General features: G+C 32.0%; 1 protein-coding gene across 14 annotated transcripts in view; it reads left to right on the plus strand.

The window, feature by feature from the left end:
• Positions 1-22,475, plus strand: part of EHBP1 (EH domain binding protein 1) — a 292,696-nt gene that overhangs the window by 95,322 nt on the left and 174,899 nt on the right. For all 14 annotated transcript variants that reach the window (XM_016163002.2, XM_016163001.2, XM_036225110.1 and 11 more), the window contains exons 6-7: positions 18,766-18,947; positions 21,533-21,672. In XM_016163002.2, coding sequence (XP_016018488.2) covers positions 18,766-18,947; positions 21,533-21,672 — 322 coding nt within the window. The remainder of the gene's footprint in view (positions 1-18,765; positions 18,948-21,532; positions 21,673-22,475) is intronic.

Here is a 22,475-nt window from a genome sequence, read left to right on the forward strand (position 1 = left end):
TAGATAATCCAACATTCTTATCTCTTTAATACTATTTGTAATGCCAAATCTATAGAGATTCTTTAAAGAATATTAATATCAGAAAAAAAATTTTTAATGTTGTGAGGATGGTGATTTTTAGCTGCATAGTATATAAAAATGGAAGACTGTTTCCTACAATTTGCTGGTTAAGAAATTTTAATGACCACTGGATTGTGTTTTATATTTGATAATTGTCCAAAGACTATATAAACTGTATCACTGAAAAAAAAAAATCTGGATGTAGTTGTTGTAAAGTGACCTAAACCAAGTTGATCATTTGTAAATCTTAGGGTGTTTTTTGTTGTTGTTGTTTTGGTAGATAATAGTGGCCACTGAAACATTTAGTGTTTCTTTGCAATTTTAGTACTGTAAAGAAATGACCACATTCTGCCACACAGAGATATTTCTATAATTTACAAGTCCTCAATATTTAATTTTAGTAATGAAAGCCCATTTTTTAAAATTCTATTTTGAAAGCCCATTCGTAACATCTTGCTAATCTCAAGCTATTTCATTGTAGCAATAAACTCCATTTGATATTCATTATGCTAATTAACAATGTCTCAAGATTTGATCACATCAAGGAGAAGGGATGTGCTTGTGGTTACTTGCTTCTAGAGTGTAGCTGTCTGATACAATGCTCCCTCCATGTGGTTCGTCAGGCGATTGACTGCCCCTGAAGTTTAACTAACTTACACATTGGTATCTTTCACATCATCTATACTGAAGTGTTCTAAGTATGTTACAGACATCGTAATAGGAGTGTTGTTAAATATTTAAAATGGGGGAAATATAATACTTATCATTTTTCAGCATGTTTTTAATTTTTTTAAATGTCATCAAAATACATTTGATAACTTAAAAATACATGTGACCAGTTTACTTATTCACTGTTCTTTTCTTCATTAGAGATTTGAGATCTAGCTTTTAATTTTTTTCATACAACTCTTAGTAAATTTATTACTAAATTTAAAATCATGTTTCGCTGTCTGTTATTAAGTGGCATAATTTACTTAAACTAAAATTTATCGTTTATAGCCCTTTTTATTTTATGGAGTTTATATATTTGTATTTCACAAGTAGTTTTGTTTGTTTTCTATTAACTGGAGACCAATATCATTCATTATCTTTATAGAATAAAATTCATGTATTCATTCAGTAATTACTAAGTATCTGCTGTGGGCAGGGAATTATACTAAACTCCAGTAGAATTTTCTAACTCTAGTATGCATTAGAATCATCTTGGGAGCTTGTTAAATCTCAAGTGAAGTCCAGGACTCTGCATTTTAACATATATCCCAGGTGCTGCTAATGAAAGAGGTCCCTGTCTACACTCTGAGGAACATAACCTAAGAGATAACTAATTAACCAGACTAACCACCTGCCTTGAAGAAGATCAGTCTAGTGGAAACAAACAAGGAAACACAACTAATAATTGATACCATATGGGGTCAAGTGCAGGGAATTCTATCTTTAGCTGAGGAACTAGTAGAGGTTTCTCAGAATATTTGATTTCTTAGTTCAGTGGGTGGAATGCGGGCTACATTTGCCCCCTAGAGAACATTTGGCAATGTCTGGAGATTTTTGATTGTCATGAAGGGTAAAGGTGTGCTATTGGCATCTAGTGAGTAGAGGCACTAAGGATGTTGCTAAACACCCTACAATGCATAGGAAAGTCCCCCCAAAACAAATAATTATTTGCTCCAAAATGTCAGTTGTTCTGTGCTTGAGAAACCATGCTTTCATTTAATTATTTTTCTTCCTTTCTCCTTAATGTTTGTTGCTCTTCTCTCCATATAGTTTGTAGAAATTGCACAAGTATTAAATAAGAATAGATGATATTAAATATGAATAGATGATTATTGTCAAAGATTCAAATAGTGAACAAATGTATAAAGTAAAAAAAGAAGGTCCATACATAATTCTTCTAGATATTTTTTTCATGAAATTACATAAACATACATATTTTGAGATTGTTAGGTTTCTGTTTTGTTCTTAAATGGGATCATACTTCACGTATTATTTTGTGACTTGCTTTTCTCACTTTACTATGTGCAGTTGCTGCATAGTTTTCCATATTACATACAGGTGGATGTACCACAATGTTTTAACCATTCTCCTACTGATGGATATTAAGGTAGTTTTCAGTTTGCTTAATGGTGTTATAACTAGCACTGCTTGAGATTTATACACACATGCACAGTAGATTTCCAGATTCTGGGATAGATTCCCAGAAGTAGAATTATTGAGTCAAAGAGGATATTTATTTCATTTTATAATGGACTGTAACTGTTTATATGCCCACCAACAGTGATTGAAATGCCTGTTTTCCATACCCTCACCAACATTGCATATTACCAGACTTTTTAATTTGGGTCATTCTAATGAGTAAAAATGCTGTCTCATTATCATTTTCATTTCCCTGATAACTAATGAAGTTGAGCATCTTGTTCTATGTTTATTACCATTTATGTTTTTCTGTCAATTGCCCAAGGATACTCATTGCCAATTTTCAATTGAAATTATTTTTCTTATTCATTTGTAGATCTTTATGTATTCTACATATTGGTTTTTACATATCTTACAGATATTTTCTCCCTACCTATCACTTTGTTTTAATTATTGTTGCAAATGGTGTCTTTCACCACATAGTAAGCCTTTAGTATTTATATGTTCAAATTTGTCTTTTCTTTTATGCAGGATAGGGTAGTGGTTAAAGTGTACAAACGGCAGAGCCAGATTGTGTTCAAATTTTATTTCATCTGCTTACTAGCTACAAGTTACTTAATCTTTTTGTGCCTCAATTTTCTATCTTTAAAATGGTGTAGTAAGAATGTCTACCTCACAGGATTGTTAGGAAAAACAAATGAGATATTACAGTAAAGCCCTTATAATGCCTGGCACAGAGTAAGTACTCTATAAAAAGTAACTTCTTTGTTATTTCTTCTGGTTTTGTACCTTATTTAGGAAGGTCTTCTGTGCCTTAAAATTATAAAGATTTCTCACCAAAGAAAAATTAACAACATACATTTGGCAGAATATTATCAGAGCATTGGATGTATTTGGGGGCGGGACTATCGATTTTCCTTCATATATAGAATCACAGGCAGGATCCCAAAGAACTTTGCTCTATTAAAGAGTTTTAACTTTATCTTGGAAGTAGAGAAAAGTCATTGATAAATTGTAAGTATATGAAATAGTTGTATAAAGATTCCCATACTTTTCAAATCATTATGAAAGAAGATCGTAGAGTGCATAGTCTTGGTACTATTTGGAAGGGGGGAAAATTAGCTCCTTACCACACTACAAAAGGAATTCCAAATGGCTAAAACAATTAATTTAAGGCAATAAAATAATAATGAAGACTAAAAGAAATTAGAAGTGCGTATTTATTAAATAATTGGGTAATGAACTTTCTAAACTTCTAAGCAGTGGGGAAGAAATCATAGAGGAAAATATACATAGATTTGTCTACATAAAAATCAAAACTAATAAGTAGATATTTTAAAATCATATTAAAACTCATTGTTATCTAAGGAACACCTGTTCAATGGGAGTGTGAATTAGTAGAACTTCTAGAAGACAAATGGCAGTCATATAAAAATTTTTTTAAATGTATATGCCTTTGACCTAGTTATTCAACAGAAATGTAGTGAAATCTTTAATTACGAATGTGAAAAATTAACTAAGAGAACTTTTACCTAGTTATTGCTTATAATATGAAAAATTAGAAACAACTTCAATGTCTAAAAATATAGTTAAATTATATCTATACAATAGAATCTTGGTAGCCATTATAAATGGCATTGTAGTAAAATATGTATTGATATAGAAGTATATAGTATGTTCATCACATTTTAATGAAAAAATGGTTTGCAAGAGTATTTATAGTGTGTGATACAATTCTTCTTAATGAATATATAAAAATTAGAAAAACAAACAACTTAAAAATGCTTAGCTTTAGTAGAGGGATTATATATAACTTTCATTTGCTTTATTACTTCTCTGAATTTCCTATTTTTTTCACAATGAACCTACATTATTTGTGTAATAAGGAAAATATAAGGTTTTTAAATTAAGAGATTAAAAGACAAAGCAAGAAAATATTAAATATATTAGCAACAAAAGTGGCAGACAAAAGACTAATATTTCCACTATTTAAAGAGCTCTAGATATCTTTTTTTAAGACTAAGATCCAAATAGATAAATGAACAAAAGGCACAACTAATTTTCAAAGGAGAAAATATAGATAGAGAATAAATATGGAAATATATTTGAGGTCATGAGTTATCAAAGACATACAAATTAAATCAGTGAGATACACGTTTTCTCTTAACAGCTTAGCAAATATTTAAAAATATATAATAGTGATGTGGGTGTGGTGAATGAAACTAGCACTGTTGTACACTATACTTTAGGACTTGGCATGATTTCTTTGGAAAGCATCAGAACACTTTACTCAAAATTTCACTTCTAGGCATCTGTCCTAAGCAATAGTCAGAAATGCCAAAAATGCTTTGGGCATAAAGTTGTTCATTGTAGCATCCTTTCTAAGTGACATATGTGAAGTGACTTAAATGTTCTTTGATAGGGAATAGTTATGTAAATTTGTGGTGTAACCATATTTCAGAATGATACGTAACTTCTAAAAATTAGGTTTACAAAGTTATAATGTTAAGTTTTAAAAACATAAGATTTTAGAAATAGTATCATCTCAACTATTTTAAACTAGAGAAAATGTCAAAATTTTAGCAGTGGTTTCAGCTAGTGAGTAAAGTTTTGAGTGGTTCTTTTTTGTACTACTTTGTGCATTTATAATTTTGTAGAGTGAATTTTCTCATATAATTAGAAAAATAAAGATACGGGATTTAAGGAAAAAAGATTATCATCCTCATAGAATTATAGAATATGAAATCTGGGTGTGTATGAGACAAGAGAATGGGCCACGAGTCCAGAGGCTATAGCATTGGTCTGTTCACAGATAATAATGCTTCAATTTAGGAAAAAGTGGTATTGAGGTTGGAGGGATGTGGGCCAGATTCTGGAGAGATTTAGCAGTTAGATGCAACTGGGTTTGGTGAGTCTAGGAATTGGGAGGCTTGATGGATGGTGGTACAATTCACCGAGTTGATAACTAAAGTAAGAAACAGCTTAAGGGAGGAAGATAAGTTAAGTTTGGTGATGTCGAGTTTGTGATAAGGGTAAAGTAGTTCTGTCTAGTTAGGAAGACTTGGGAGTCATTATTAGCACACACATTCAAGTTCTGGTCTTAAACCATGTAATGCTCAGGTACTAGGCCTTTAACAGATGACCCTATTCCCCCTTAGAACACCTACTAAAAAAAACTAATTAAAAATTCTGGTAGTATAGTTCCTGATTAAGGTTAAAAAAAAAAAACATGTAATATGAGTAAACTTTTAGTGGCATTCTTTAGGATTACCAGGCAAAGGGTTGCTATAACTTCCCTGTAGCAACTTGGTAGTAGACTTGACTTGGAGGTCACTTTAATAATTTTTTAAAATAATTTGGGCAACCTACAACTCATTAAGACTTTTGACTTGAATACTTTAACTTGTATTTTTGTATATATCCGGAGTTTCCCTCTATTTGAGAAGATTGAGGTTTTTTATTTGGATTTGTTTGAGGGATGTAAAGATTGTATTCTAAAGTCAATATATTAATTCTTATGAATATTTTTGAGTGTTTATCTAAACAGATTTTTAATGTTGATTCTTTCAATTTACATTTGTGCTATCAAACTCTTCCATCCGACCATCTAAGTTGGTTATTTTAGCTGATATGGTTTCTAATTAAATCTTTGTGGTTGAGAGAGCTCCCTGTGGCATGTCTGCTTTAGCATTTAATTGCTCCATGGACTTCAAATTAAATTCTATAGTATTCCATTTTGGTCTGCTGATGAAGCAAAGATCTTTTCAGCATGGCCTGAGAAATGTGGTTATTGTGACAGCTCAAAGGACCAGCATCAGAATTTTGAAAAAGTTAGGATGATTTGACTTCTAGATTGACTTTTTATCCTTTGAAAATAAAGTTTAAAGTGTTACCACAGAGTCAAATGAGAGAATGCCAGATAATTAATAGCCTCATAATAAGTATTTAGGAATAAATAAAACAAAATTGTCGGCATTGATATTGTAGTGCATCAGGTTATTTTGTTTTAGAAATAACAAATTCTTGGGACTTGTTAGGTTGAATTTGAATGAAAAGTACCAGGAGACAAATGTGATAACTCTCTGTTAGGGATGGCATAAAGTGTTTTTGTATTGGGGTCACAGGTTGGATTAAGAAACTTCTAAGGTCCCTTCTGACTCCACGTTATTCTGCTTCTGGCAAGACTCGATAGCATGAATAACTCTCCTATTGAAAAATAGCTAAAAGCTTGGGTAAAATCTGACCAAATGATCTTTATAAATGCACTCTTGAAATGACACAGATAGAAAGAATCCAAAGAAGTTTTTTTTTTTTTAATTGAAAGCAGGAAGTCTAGAAGATAAGCATTCATCATAGCTTTCCCACTGAGTGTATCCAATGAACCATGATTTACTGCTCTTAATGCTGCATGGAGATGCGGAAAAAGTTTAGTACCTCCTATTTCCTCAAGATGCAAGGTCTAATAAGATCTCCTTGTTGCATAAAGCAGACATCCTAGAGCTGTACTATGAGCATAAGGATAAAGAAGAAATAAACTCACTGCACAAAAGAAGACAGTGAAGAAAATCACCTCTTCTGTTCTCAACATTAATGGGTAGAAGCGATATCACCCTTAAAAATTTATAACTGGAAGCTAGCCCTTACATGGGTTTCATTTAAGTATGTTCTTGATGTTGTAATAAAATAATTAATTCATTAAATTTCTACCCCTGAGTATTAGTCTTTTTAATATTCCCTGTGACAAATTGGAAGTATGCCTAAAGCACATATACAATATTGCAAAGGACAAAGTTATTCAAGAAAAAGCACTTGTATGATATTTCACTGTAAACTAATTACCTTTTCCCTTGGAACACCATTTTTACTTGAAAAAAATGAGTAACGGAAAAACTGGTTATCACCTTTGGAAATTTATTTGGCAAACATTTTCTTGAAATTGAATACAGTGAAACTGCTACTTTAAAGGTAAGCAACTAAAATTATTTGTTGCTAATGATAAAATTAGTACTTTCCAGTAGAAATTAGAATTTTGAAAAACTTACACTTACTACTTTAAGTTCAATAGTTACCCAGTGCTTTAAAGAGTTTTCTGGAGAAGGCAGCAGCTTAGGCTTCGGGAGGGTCATGTTCTGCAGGGCAAACAGTATGTGAGGTAGGGCTGAGGAGGGGCTGTCCTTCTAGTAGTCTCATCTGCCATCCCTTCTGCCTGCTTTCTGGAGAGGCCTTCACAGCACCCTCCACCGTTTCCCCCAGCTCATCTGCCCTGCACCAGACACCAGGAAAAATCCAGCTGCCCCAAGCGTGTAGTATCCGAAGTGGTCACAGCTTATTCTGGCAAAGCCCAGTTAAGGCAGAGCCCATCCTAACTCCTGGCTCCAGATAGCCTGGGGAAGGGGCCTGGGTGAATGGAGAACTTTTTGTTTTTTGATTTCCATTCACTTTAAGGGGAAAAATTATGATACATTTTGTTCTAACCTATGATACCTAACCAATTTTCACATTGCTAACCAAAAAATTAAAATAAGTTATATACGCAATAGACAACAATATTTGAAAGAATATAATATGGTTTGTACATAGAAATATAATAAAAATTTATTTAAAGTATATAGAGTATTTTAATGGTATAGGTAGTGATATAAGCAAATGTATTTTTTTTTTTTCGGTATTGTATAATGAAATGTGTCAACATTTAGGATATCTGCATAATTCAAAGAATCAGTGTTTTCCAAATGACTAAGGTATACCTTACAAGATCATGTATTAGTAAAAAATTCATTCAACATGCATAATAGAGCAATGGAGTTTAATTTTAACAGTTTGAAAAGTTTATTGATATGATTTCGGATTCCACATTATGTTTAGCCTTTAAGGAACTACTACTTGTAGAGTTTTAGTATATATCAAAGAAGACCCAAAATTATCTGAAAAGGTCATGAAAACACTCCTATCTTTTCCACCTGCACATCTGTATGAGGCTGATTTTTCTTCATATACTTCAACCAAACAGCATATCACACAGATCGAATACAAGAGTAGATATGATAATCCAGCTGCCTGTTAAACTAGATATTTAAGAGATTTTAGAGAGACATAAAGACATTAAAGAAATTTGTAAAAATGTGAAACAGTGACAATTCTCATTAAAATGTTTTATATAGAGAGTGTACAGAAAGCAACAGGTCCAAATGGGTTCACACATAAATTATACCAAACATTAAAGGAAGAAATTATACCAATTCTCTACAGTCTCTTCCAGAGGATAGAAACAGAGGGAATACTTGCTAATACATTCTGTGAATCCAGTATTAATCTATATCAAAACCACGTAAAACATTACAAGAAAACTACAGACCAGTACTTCTCATAAACACAGAGGCAAAACTTCTCAACATAATATTAGCAAATTGAATCCAAGAAGTATAAAAAAGAGTTATACACTAAGACCCAATGAAATTTATCCCAGGGATGCAAGGGTGGTTTAATATATGAGTCAATTAATATAATCTATCACCTCAATAGACTTAAAAAAAAAATCACATGATTTTATCAATAAATGCAGATAAAACATTTGACAGAATTCAACACCCATTAATGATAAAAATGCTCAGCCAACCAGGAATAGAAGGGAACTTCCTCAACTTGATAAAGAACATCTATACAACCCCCATAGCTAACATACTTAATGATGAGAAACTCAAAGCTTTCCCACTAAGATCAGGTACCAGACAAGGATGTTCATTCTCACTACTTCTTTTCAATGTTGTACTGGAAGTCCTTGCTGATGTAATAAGGAAAGAAAAAAGAAAGGAAAAAAGATACAAATTGGAAAGGAATACATGGAAAACTGCCTTTGTTTGCATAATATATAATCATTTATAATTGACAAGAAAACTTCTGGAACTAATAAATGATTATAACAAGGTCGTAGGATACAAGATTTCTGTACAGAAGTCAATTGCTTCTTATATACCAACAGTGAACAAATGGAATTTGAAATTAAAAACACAATTCCATTTGTATTAGTACACCCAAAAAAGGAATACTTAGAAAGTTTAAATCTAAAAAAAATATGTACAAGATCAATATGAGGAATACTACAAAACTCTGATAATGAAATCAAAGAACCAAGTGGAGAGACATTCCATGTTCATGGCTAGGAAGACTCAATATTGTCAAGATGTCAGTTTATCCCAACTCATTTCTATAGATTCAATGCAATCTCAATCAAAATCCCAGCAAGCGATCTTATGGATATGGACAAATGGATTCTAAAGGTTATCTAGAAAGGCAAAAGACCCAGAATGACCAACGCAATATTTAAGAAGAAAAACAACATTGGAGGACTTATACTACCTGACATCAAACTTACCGTAAAGCTACAGTATTCAAGACAGTGTGATATTTGTGAAAGAGCAGACAATGAGATCAATGGAACAGAATAGAAAACCCAGAAATAGACTCCCATAAATATAGTTAACCTATCTTTGACAAAGGAACAAAGGAAATACAGTGGGTCAAAGGTAGTCCCTTCAGCAGATGGTGCTGGACAACCAGACATCCTCATGAAAAAAATGAGTCATGCAAAAAAAAAGAATCTAGAAATATTTTCTTTCACAGAAATAAAAAAATGGACCATAGACCCAAATGTAAAATATAAAACTCCAAGATGATAACACAAGAAAAGACGTACATGATTTTGTGTGTGATCATGCCTTTTTAGCTATAACACTAAAGGCGTAATCCATAAAAGAGATAATGGATAAGGTGGACTTCATTAAAATTAAAATCTGCTGTGCAGAAGACAATGTTAAGAGAATGAGAAGACAAAACTACACACTTAAAGAAGAAATTTATAAGATGCATCTGATAATTCCTAATATATAAAGAACTTAAAGCTTAGCAATAAGAAAGCAATTCAATTTCAAAAATGGGACAAAAACTGTAGAGCTACCTCATCCAAGATGTACAGATGGTAAATAGACATATCAAAAGATGTTCCACATATGTCATCCGGCATATGCAAAGTAAAACAACTGTGAGGTATACTGCACACCTATTAAAATAGTTCAGATATGGAACACTAACAACACCCAATGCTGGTGAGGATGTAGAGCAACAAGAACTCTTATAAATTGCTCGTGGGGATACAAATTGGCACAGCTACTTTGGAAGACACTTTGGCTGATTCTCACAAAAATAAACATACTCTTACCATATGACCTGGTAATTACACTCCTTGGTGTTTACCCAATGAAATGAAAACCCTTGTCCATATTAAAACTTGCACAGGGATGTTTATAGCAGCTTTATTTGTAATTGTCAAAAGCTTGGAAACCACCAAGATGTCCTTCAGTAGATGAATGGATAATTGGTATATATTCCACAGGTATTGGAATATTATTCAGTGCTAAAAAGAAATGAGCTATCAAGCCATGAAATGTCATGGAGTAACCTTAAATGCATATTACTAAATGAAAGAAGCCAATCTGAAAAGGCTACATACTGTACAATTCCAACTATATGACATTCTGGAGAAGGCAGAACTATGGAGTTGGTAAAAAGATCAATGGTTGCCAGGGGTGTTGGAAGATGAATAGGTGGAGCACAGAGGATGTTTAGGGCAGTGAAATACTCTATGTAGTATATGATAGATATATGTCATTATACATTTGCCCAAACCCATAGAATGTACAATACCATGAGTGAACTGTAAAGTAAACTAAGGACTTTGAGTGATTATGATGTGTCAATGTAGGTTAATCCTTGGTAAACAATGTACCATTCTGGTGAGTGATGTCGATAATGGGGGAGACTGCATGTGTTGGGGCAGGGGACATATGGGAAATCTCTGTACCTCTCTCTCAGTTTTGTTGTAAAGCTAAAACTGCCCTAGGAAAAGTCTCAAATAAAAAGAAATTATATTCATTATTCATAAAACTGTATTACTGTGTTAACGTAAGTTTATTAGTTATGTTTGCATTAATTAAATATTTTGTAAAGTTCTTATTTTTAATTTTTAATAGGGCAAGTATTGGTAGATTTAACCCATATAAACCAATGGTCTTTGTAGTCCTAATTAAAGCATGTGATAGGGTCTTGAGTTAACATTTGAGAACTTTTGGTGTAAACTCTCCAGGGTAAAAGACAGAGATTATCAGACTGGCGATAAAAAAAATTTGGGGCGGTATGCTATTTACATGAAAGAGTCCTAAAATACAAGGAGGTTGTGACAGCAGGAGGAAGGGGAACCTGTGAAGAAATCTGTGAGAAGCTTCTCAGTTCCTTTACTTACTTATTCCTTGATTTGTGTACTTTAGAAAATGTTCCATGACCTCACATTTGAAATTTCTACTGCTTTGAATGCCCTTATTACATAGGAAATACAGAGATTTTTGTGCTATAGGTGTTTTGCATAAAAGTAATCTTGTTGTGAAAGTGGACAGCAGTGTATGTATACCAGTTAAGTACTTTTTATGGACCCATGGAACATTTATGAAAATTGAGTGTGAGTTAGGCCACACAGCTTGTTTCAATACATTTTTGAGAGAACATCTTACAGACCACATTTTGTGACTGCAAATCAATTAAATAGTAATTAGTTACATAAAGCTAAGTAGAAAAGCTCCATGTAGATTAAAAAAAAAAAAGTTCTAAACTTCTTGAGTCAAAGAACATGTAATGAAAAATTAGAAAATATTTGACTATAGAATAACAAAAATAATTCATAATAAAACATTTGACTTGTAAGTTTAAGGGGAGAAACAATGGAGTCTTGTCTCTCTGCCATGATTCAAATGTTACTCCAAAAGCATTCCCTTTAAAGATCAAGAATGACGCAGGGATGGCCTCCTCTATTATACCTAGTCAGAATAATCTTGAAAGTCTTAGCCAGTGTAGCAGCAAGAAAAGGAATGAAAAGTTAAAGATTGGAAAAATGAAATAGCCAATTTTCTAGGTGATATGATTGTCTACATAAAAACCTTCAAAGGAAATATATATATTATTTAAATTAACACAAGGGTATATTAGGTTTCTTATATAAAAAAATCTGTTTGCAAATTTAGCTGCCTTTCCATATGCTGGAAACAATTCAAAAATATAAAAGTAATATGATTTATATCAACAACAAAAAGTAATAATAAAGTACCTAGGAAGAAATCTAGAAATATATATGTAAGACCTGTTTGGAGAAAATGATATAACTTTGGCAGACATTCAAGATTTAAATAGATATGTAGAGGGAAATATCCTAATTTAGAATAAGGAGACTCAGTATTGTGAAGATGTCAGTACATTCACATTATTCTGTAGATTTAATGCAATTCCAATCACAATCCTACCTGGATTTTTTATAGAACTTGAAAATGTTTGAAAGTGCAACAGGTCACACATAGCCAAAGACACTCCTGAAATATGAGAATAAGGAGAAAATTTGCCCTAGCAGCCACCAAAAATATGATAAAGCTTTGGTAGTTAAAGCGATATTGTCTTGATGAGAAGTTAGAACAATTGTATAGTGGTACAGAATTAGGGGCCCAGAAACAGACCTATATATGCAGACCAGAGTTTTGGTAGGTTGACATTACAGAAAGGGGAAAGGAGGGATATATGGACTCTTTGATAAATAATGCTGTGGCAATTATTTAAACATTACAGTTTTTAAATGAAATTGGTTCCCTATCTGAAAACTTAGGCAAAAATTAATTCCAGGTGACAATGACTTTTAAATGTGAAAAGCAGAGGTATAAATTTTTGAATGCAGTGTAGGAGAAGAACCTTATGACAAGCCCGAAACTAGAAGATGATGTTTACAACACAAGTGACAATGGATTTAGTAGATGCATCTATATCAAGAACTGAAAGATAAACAGCACAGTAGAAAACGTACAGATTTCACAGAAGGGGAAACACATGGCCAATAAACTGAAAGGATAATCGATGCCATTAATAAGGAAAATTCAATTAAGTGTAATGAGGTAATATTTAATAATCTCAGATTTGTAAAGTGAAAAAGAAAATACCAAATATTAGTAAATGTGGAACAATGGAAACACTTAGGGAGTATAAATGAAATACAGTCACCTTGGAAAACAATTTGACATTTCTGGTAAAGTTGAACATTTCCATGTCCTATAACCAGCAATTCCCATTCTAGAACTATGTCCTAAATTATTGCACATGTGCAACAGCATATAGATAAAAGAATATTTATAGAAGCTTTTAAAATAATTCCTGCAAACATACCACATATCCATCAATGGTAAAATGGATAGGTAAATTATATAATATTCATATAATGCAGTACTAGAAGCAATGAAATTTAATGAATTACAGCTGTACAGATCAGCATAAATGAATATCAAGAACTTGATACTGAACATAATAAACAAGTCACAAAACTTTTATTTTATAAAATTTAAAAACATGCCAAACTAGACAGATATTCTTTTTTTACTTTTTTATTGTGGTAAAATATATATAACATAAAATTTACTGTTTTAAATATTTTTAAGTGTACAGTTCAGTGACATTAAGTGCACTCACAGCGTTGTATAACCATAGCCACTCTGTTTCTGGAACTTTTTCATCACTACTGACAGAAACTTTGTACCCGTTAAATAACTCTGTCTCTCCTCCCCGCAATACCTGGGAACCTTTGTTCTACTTTCTGTCTGTATAAATTTGCCCATTCCTCATATAAGTGAAGTCATACAATATCTATCCTTTTGTGCCTGGCTTATTTCATGTAGCATAGTGCCCTCAAAGTTCATCCATGATGTAGCATGTGTCAGAATTTTATTGCTTTTAAGGCTGAACAATAAATATCACATTGTGTGGATAAACCACATCTTGTTTATCTATTCATCAGCAATATATTCTTAGAGATGCATACATAGGTAGTAATCTATTTTGGAAAAGGAAAGGGAAGAGTAACCCAAAACTCAAGATAGTGGTCACCTCTTGAGGAAAGAATGGGGGGATGCAATTAGGGAGGGTGCATGAGGATTTTAAGTTTCTGGTAGAGTTCTGTTTCTTAAGCTGGATGGTGGGTACAGGATATTCATTTACTATTTATTAAATTTTACTTATATGTTTTATATGCTGGTATGTATGATATGTTTCACAAACTTTTTAAAAAATTCAAATGATAATGTCATTAGTTTAATTTTCATTGTCTTGTAAAAGACCCAATAATTAAAGTATTAGCACATGACAATCTTTTTAGAAAATGCTATGTAATAAAGCTCTGAAAAATTATAAACTCAAAATAGGTTTCTCTCCCTCTTCTCCAGTCCTTTTACATGGGAGAAAGAGTTAAATTTTTAGCATATAGTTTATTTTATGTGACATTTTATGTGACAATAGGTAGAGTAAGTCAGTCAAATATTTTAATAGAAGTTATATTAATTTTATTTATCTTGGAGTTCATAATAAATGAAACACCATACAGTGAACTATTTTGTAAGAAGACTCTAACTTGAATAATTTAGACAAGTGATGTCCTAACTTCTTATCATATGAACAAAAGAATACCCCATTTATCTATATTGCTTGCTGTCATATTATATATTGTTAGTTTTAGGAGAGAAAATGGCAAGATTAGCCACATGCTTTTTTGCTAAAATGTACACTGTTTAAAATTTTCTAAAGAAGTCCTGAGTCTCACAAGAATGTATTGACTTATTTTATAATCAGTTCATTCCTTATTAGTTATTATAAAATCTTTTCTCTTTTATGCTGTACAGAGGAAACATTTATTCACCTACTGCTTATATTGTAACTACCTGAATAACATTGAGAGTATATTGAGGTGGAGAATTTATTTTAGGTCTAGCAAAAATGTACGGGATCCATGCATGAATTTTAATAACTACATTGCTACATTACTGTTATGACTACTTTACTATATTAATGTAGTAAAGACATTACTTTAAAGCATACATCCTGCATTGAGTTCTATATTTATTTTCCTCATTTCAAGATTGGTGATCCTGGATAGACTATTTGTAATGTGAGTGTAATAACGTGGTTAAATGGTCCATAAAATTTAATAATAAATTTTATTTATTAAGCACCTATTGTATGCTAAATACTCAGTATTTTCGTATGTTGTTTCAAGAATTTCTCTAGGGCATAGTTCTAGGGTGGGAATTGCTGAGCTGTAAGGTGTGCGTATGTTCAACTTTACAAGGTAATGTCAATTTGCTTTCCAGAGTAGCTGAATCAGTCGAAACTCTGTCTTGCAGTGTAAGAGAGTTTGCATTATTCTTATCAACACTTAGTGTTAGCCAACTTTTTAAGATATTTGCCAGGCCAAATGTGAAACTGAGGCCCGGATACATGAAGAATAATGCCAAAGATAAACCAGTGAATAAGTGCTGGTGCCGCATTCTAATCCAGGTTTGTCTAATTGCAATTGCAGTAGGCTGGATTTCAAAGAAATGAAAGTATATAACAATGAGTATAGTTATAAAAAATGAGAGTGAGATTTCTTAAGTAAAATAATTTTATGTAAGAACTTCCTTAGGAGAAGTATTTCTGAAAGTGTGATTTTATTAACTGAATTAGAATCACCTGGTAGTAGTGATGTGTGTGTAAGAGGGGTGGGATGGTAGTGGGGAGGGGCAGTACTTAATATTTTTAGAAATGCAAGATCCATCTCTACTTTTACTAATTTAAAATCTCTAGGGGTGGAATATAGGCATCTAAATTTTTAACAAGCTCTCCTAGTTTTATTTTTGTTTTTTAATAATCACTAAAGTTTTAAGACTTTCTGCTTAGGGATTTTAAAGTAATTTTCAAAATACTGCCAGATTCACATACAGATTTATAAACGGGGACCCAGAATAAGAAACTTAGTTTTACACATATGTAAACACTCACTTTTTATTGACTTTTGTCATCTAACTTCCTTTATCTAAGAGTTCCTCTTAACTGTTTTTCTCTTAATTCCGCCCTCTTGTCCAACCTACATGTGATATGAAATAGCATTAGGACTGGCAGCAATAACAATAATTCTTTTACACTCTCTCTGCCTGACTGACCTTTACTCCTTTAAAGTGGACTAAAGGATGCAAAGTATATGCTCATATAGCAATGCCATCAGTTATTTCATTCTTTTTTTTAGAACTGTTGATAACAATGATATCAATCTTGGGTGGGTAAAGACTTAGGCTCAATGGTTATAAAAAGTGAAGATTTGTGCAGCTGGGGTTATAGTTGTGAAAGATCCTTCCATTTTTCTCATTACTATTCTTTTTTAGATGTACTATCTCTGAGATAGTTATTTTTAAGGAGGAAAACAATGTCTGAGCTAAGTGAAGAATTAGTGGAAACATCATTTAGAACCCTTTTCCCAAGGACACAGACTTTTGTGAGATCTTGTGTTAAATTAGGAACGGATATTGTAGGCTCAAAAGAGTTCTATTCTGCTCACCTGCCCAGACCTTACAAAGATCTGTTTTCATTATTGCTTAGCAAGTTATTGCTTTCAATTAAGTAGTATAGCTAATTGTGCTTAGAATTTAATAGCTTTATTTCCTGTTCTGTCAGAGACATTAATTTACCAAATTCTTAAAAACTTCCTTAGTTTAGCAGAAAACCTTTCTACATGATTTTTGTCTAAAAAAATGAAATTGACAGAATGTTAATCATCAAAACTCTAGAATTTGCAGGAATCATCCTTAAGCTGAGCTTTCAAGAGTATGCTCAATTCCACATATTAATTTTTATACTTTGATTACTTGGCTATAGAATTAAATAATTACTATTAAGGGTTCACATCATACTTTGTGAAACTGATTCATTTAACAAAATGTGAAAATATGGGGCACTTTATATGTCATGCTTTCAAAACCGAGGGTTTAAGTTGTATATGTAGAAGTTGTTAGCTATTCTAAAACAGTAAGAGATTATTGTTCATGTCCGTGTAATAAATTGATATTCCCTGATTGTAGTTTTTCATTTTGCACATTGTCAGAACCTTGGACCTTAATTTTATTCTTTGACAGCAGTGACCAGGGAAAGAACACTCATATTGTTTGGGATAGTCACATCTGTTCAGCTTGATTCAGTTGAGGGTATTTGCATATTCTTAAGTATTTCTTCTGAGAGGGCTTAAATCCTTCTCAAGTGCTTGATGCAGTTTTGAAATTCATTCATAAGGTATCTACATGGATTAATAGCTCTGTGTAATATTGCTGTGTATCATCTGACAGATAAGACCACATTTTAAAACAAGGTAGTCTTTCTTTTGGGATGCTACATTACATTTTTACTTGTTCTGCTGGCAGAAATGTCATTTTTTTAAAGACCGTATTAATGGTTTTATTAAATTAGTATATCCTAATTTTAGACAAGTTCGTCAATCATAGGACAAATAAAGATTTATTAAGTTATAATTCAAAGGTTAGTGGTAGTTTTGCCTTCCTTGGTTGGAAAATTGAGTAATTTCATAGAAAACCATCAAGAGCTTGAATGAATTTGTTTAGTTTCCTCATTTTATAGGAAAACTTATTGAGGCTCAAAGTTACTGGTTTACTTAAGGTCATGTAGCTTGGAAATTAGGTCTTATTTTAGGTGTGCACTCTCAAGCCAGTAAACCCTAAAGAATGCCAGCATATGTCTTCTGGTTTACATTAATGATGGTATATGACCTCTGATTTACATTATTTACAAATTATCCTGCATCTAAAATTTCTCCTTGCCGTTGGAACACATAGTCAGGGATTATATCTTATTTGTCATCCTATCTCTCCAGAATTGACACCATGTCTTATACATGGTTAATGCCCAATCATTATTTTGCTGTCCTGTTATGGTTCTTCTAGGCTATTCTGTAAAGGATAATTTTAAAATGAGGTAACTTATTAATGCAATGTTAAACCTTTGATAGCAAATAGGTTTTATTTTGTGTTCCATTTCTGACGAATTGGCAATAGCTATGTGGAGAAGAATTTTGAGATATGCTGAGGTTGGCTAGCAATGTCTGCCACAGCATAGGATCAGGGAAACAAACTGTTTCTTTCTTGAAATATGTGATCTTAGGGATAAAGAAAACTATGGGTTGAAGTGACCAGAAAAGGCCCTGGGAAGAAATAAGGCTCAAATTTTAGGATGGTAAGAATTCAGATATTGTAGGCAGAAACAGGGTAGAATGCTGCCAAGGCTGAGAGTTCTATTTACATTCTAATGTAAATAGGTTACATTAAATATAATCAAAGGAAGGAAAACAATTATTGAGAACTTTTGGTACTTAGCCCTGTGCTTTTTACAGGAACCCTGCAGACTTTCTCACCTAGTTTGCATGCTTTGCTTTTCCTTTCCTGAGTTACTTAGCATTGTTCAAGTCTTCCCTATTTATGCCTGGGTCAACTCTCTCCAATTTTATATCTGCCTTACTTAAATATGTAAAAGCCATGATATCACCTCATCACAAGTTTCATTATTGTGTTATAAGAATTCATTGGAGAAAGAAGTCTCAATTGTTATTTCATCATCTTATTAAAATATTAAAATATTAGGCTATAAATTAAATAACTTCAAATTACATAATTATTTTTTATCTTCCAGGAATCCCCTTCTGGTAGAAGGAAAGCTCTTGCTACTAGCAGCATCAACATGAAACAGTATGCAAGTCCTATGCCAACTCAGACTGATGTCAAGTTAAAATTCAAGCCATTGTCTAAAAAAGTTATATCTGCCACTCTCCAGTTTTCATTATCTTGCATTTTCCTACGGGAAGGAAAAGCCACGTATGTTTCTTTTGTCAAATAGCTTCTTCAGAGTGTGTTTTAAAACACTGTAGGTAAATAGCTTTTGACTCAGTGGACTGGCAACAGTTGAGAACATCCTACTGCATACCAATCATTCTTGCCATCCTTTGTTTCAAAGGCTGAATTAGATGAATTTGTTATTTATAGCCCCTTTCACTCTAGAAAATGAACAATAATATAAAAGTAATTATAGCAACTTTAAAATTTTAAATTGTATATTATAGGATATCATACAGGTTTATTTGATATTTCATTACCTTCAGTGTAAGTGATTCTACTCTGAAATACAGACAGTTAAATTTGTAGAGTTGTTTGATGCAGCCGAGACATGAGAAGAACTTAAACTGAAAAGTTTAAGTTAAGAGGGATGAAAGAACGAAAGGAACTTTTGACAATTCATGTTCTTTGGCTCAGCCTTCCAAAAAATGTATAGCAAGGTAGTTAGATACAGTTTTTTATAATCACTATTTTTTTCAAAACTCACTTTTAAAGCACCAAATAGACAATGTACAAAGATAATTTCTGCACCCAGTTCTAGTCTCCTAAAAGAGTAAAATTATAATTGGATAAAATGAGGTGAACATACTTAAAACAGGTTAAAAAAAGTAACATTGACCATAATTATAGCATACAGTCAAGTCAAGGGAAAGCACATGTTTCAGGTATAGTGAAAAGGTTAGTACCTACTTGGAGTGGAAGATTCAGGGAAGGAGAAATGCAAATTCTATGTCTTGACTTTAAAGGTAAAGGGAAGAAGGCAGCTATGAACATTGCAATTCAATATGAATCACAGTTCTGAATGTATTTGACCTAGTGGAATGTGGTTACTATAATTGGCTGTGTCCTCTTGACTGATTAGAGTGGATTCTGTGCGTCAGTCAAAATGAGATGTTTGGCACTCCTCTACAGGGCAGCAAATGATTTTGTGGATAACAGTAAGCTTCTTCTCTGGAAAGTTTGTATCTAAGTGAGAGTGATAGAGAGACAGTACAGAATGGAAGCAATTAGTCTTTCATATCAGGACCTTAAATTATAGACTTAAATATTGAGAAATTAAAAAATAAAGACCTTACCCTGAAGGTCAAGCCAAAATGAAAGAAAAAGAAACAGAGGAAGAAGAGAGAAAACAAAATCAGAGATCTTTTGAAGGTGGACTCCTTTCCACTGGGCAGAAGCAGTTTGTGAATCAGAACCGTTCACAGGAATGTAGGTGAGAGGAAATTTAGTCAAACCAAATATCTCAGTTTGAGTGAAAAATTCTCTCAGAACACCCTAAACTTTTTCTCTTCTTCCTTGTTAGCTCTTTACCTTAACAAAAATGTTCAGGTTAGAATATGAGCAAATTAAAGGGGTAAAAATGAGCCAGCTAACTTTTAAAAAATAGTGTTATATCTTGAAATTATCCCCCAGAAATAGGTGTGCTATTTTTAAGGCATTCATATAAGTTCATAACTTTTTTTATTCATTCAGACTCTGTGTCACATTTTAAAAAGGGGAAATAATTTTAGCTCTAAGCTTATATGAGATAAAATGCAAAGAACTTTCAAAAACCAGTTTAGTCCACAAAGTCATATCATATTTAGAAGTGAATATTATCAAACGTTACTTTACAAAAGAACACATATTTGTTTTGTTTTGTTTTTATTGTGCTAAGAACATGAGAAACAATGTTTTAACTTGGCTTTCTTTTGGGGAGGTATACCAGATAGAAATTTAGTTCGTATATAACATGTAGAAATATGTTTGATTCACTGTAGTTTGTTTGAAATTTAAGGTGAAAATGATAGGTCAAGAAAACTTAAATTATTTGATGTTTAGAGTATACAATGTAACCTTTATAAATTTATATTTAAAATGCCTAAATATAAAAGCATTTTTATATTTTATCCAATGCACAGTATTTAACTTACAATCAAGATAGGTCATTTTCCATCTTGTAATTTTTTAAAAGACTAGACTTTGTTTTAAAATGCTTTCTCTGTTGTAGTAGATCTTTAACTTTTGGGAAGTTATAGCTCCTTTAAGAAAAATGCCCCTTTAAACAAGATTTAAATATAATTTACAGAGGTTTACCACTTCTTTCTCCTACTCACAAAACCAGAAGTATTCATGGACTTCAGATTTAGATTTTATTTTTCTATTCTCATTCCTTATGAAAGTTTGAATATTTTAAAGTCTAGATCTCATGTGATTTGCAAACTGTCTCACTCTTTTATGGAACAAATTTTTTATTTCCAGACTTCAGCATTAAGAAACCATATTTTAATCCCATGAAGAAAATTTTAGTCTCCCATAGGTCTGCAGCACAGAGTTAAAGTAACTTCTAATCAGTTGGTTTTTAATCCTGTTTGCTAATTTTATTAATTAAACATGCCATTTAAAAATTGATAAATATGAGTATTTAGATTTTTCAGTAGTGTTTTACAACTGTTTAAAAAGACAACATATAGAAGGAATATATTAATATATTTAACATATAGAAGGAATATATTAATTTTTTAAGAAGCAGTCCTTTTTCAAGCAATGTCATTTAATGAATTGTATATTATAAATCATTGATGTAGGGATGAAGACATGCAAAGTTTGGCTAGTTTGATGAGTATGAAGCAGGCTGACATTGGCAATTTAGATGACTTTGAAGAAGATAATGAAGAAGATGATGAGAATCGAGTGAACCAAGAAGAAAAGGCAGCAAAAATTACAGGTTGGTTTTATTAGCATTAAAATGTTGAAAAACTCATTTTTGTTTCCCAGGTAAAAACAATTCTAGTAACAAAGTATCTTTTCTTCCATAAGCCTTTCTAATATAATATACCATTTAGCTCTTTGAAAACTTTGCATGATAATATGTAATCACAGGTTTCAGCAGTTAACGTCAAGTCCAAGGTTAGTCAAAAAAACATAAAACTTTACTGAAACTCCTGATTATAACATAAAGTAGTCTAAATATGTTCATATTTATTTTGTCAATGTATGAATGAATCTTCTATAAGTAAAGATCTGCTTTAAGGGTGAAATGAGAAGATGCATTAGTTACCTTCTCCTAGTTCATGGACATTTTATCTTATATATAAAAGCTCCCATGCAGTTATTCCTTATAGCTGGTTTGATCAAACTACTAAAATGTTAAGTGATTTGAACCTCTTTGTATTAATTTGTCAATAAATATTGATCGACAATCTGGCTATCACACTTAAGGAATTGATATTATACCTTTATTATTAGAGTGAAAGTCAAGCAGTAAATATGTATACTTCTTTCAGCTAATAAATTGCTCTAAATTTCTGGATTGATATTCCTTGAATTCTATCATCTATTCACCGCTAAGTGATTTTTACAAATTCTTTGGGCACTTTAGCATCCATCTCTTGGCTTTTCTTCAACTCTTACTGTATTAAGCACTCTCTTATAATAGTATTTGGTTGTTCTAACCTTATAGTCTTTACCCTTTAGTAGTTATATTTCTTGATAACTGACTTATTTAATTTTATTTACATTATTTATACT

The sequence above is a fragment of the Rousettus aegyptiacus genome, unplaced genomic scaffold (assembly GCF_014176215.1).
Source record: "Rousettus aegyptiacus isolate mRouAeg1 unplaced genomic scaffold, mRouAeg1.p scaffold_m13_p_7, whole genome shotgun sequence".
Lineage (NCBI taxonomy): Eukaryota > Metazoa > Chordata > Mammalia > Chiroptera > Pteropodidae > Rousettus > Rousettus aegyptiacus.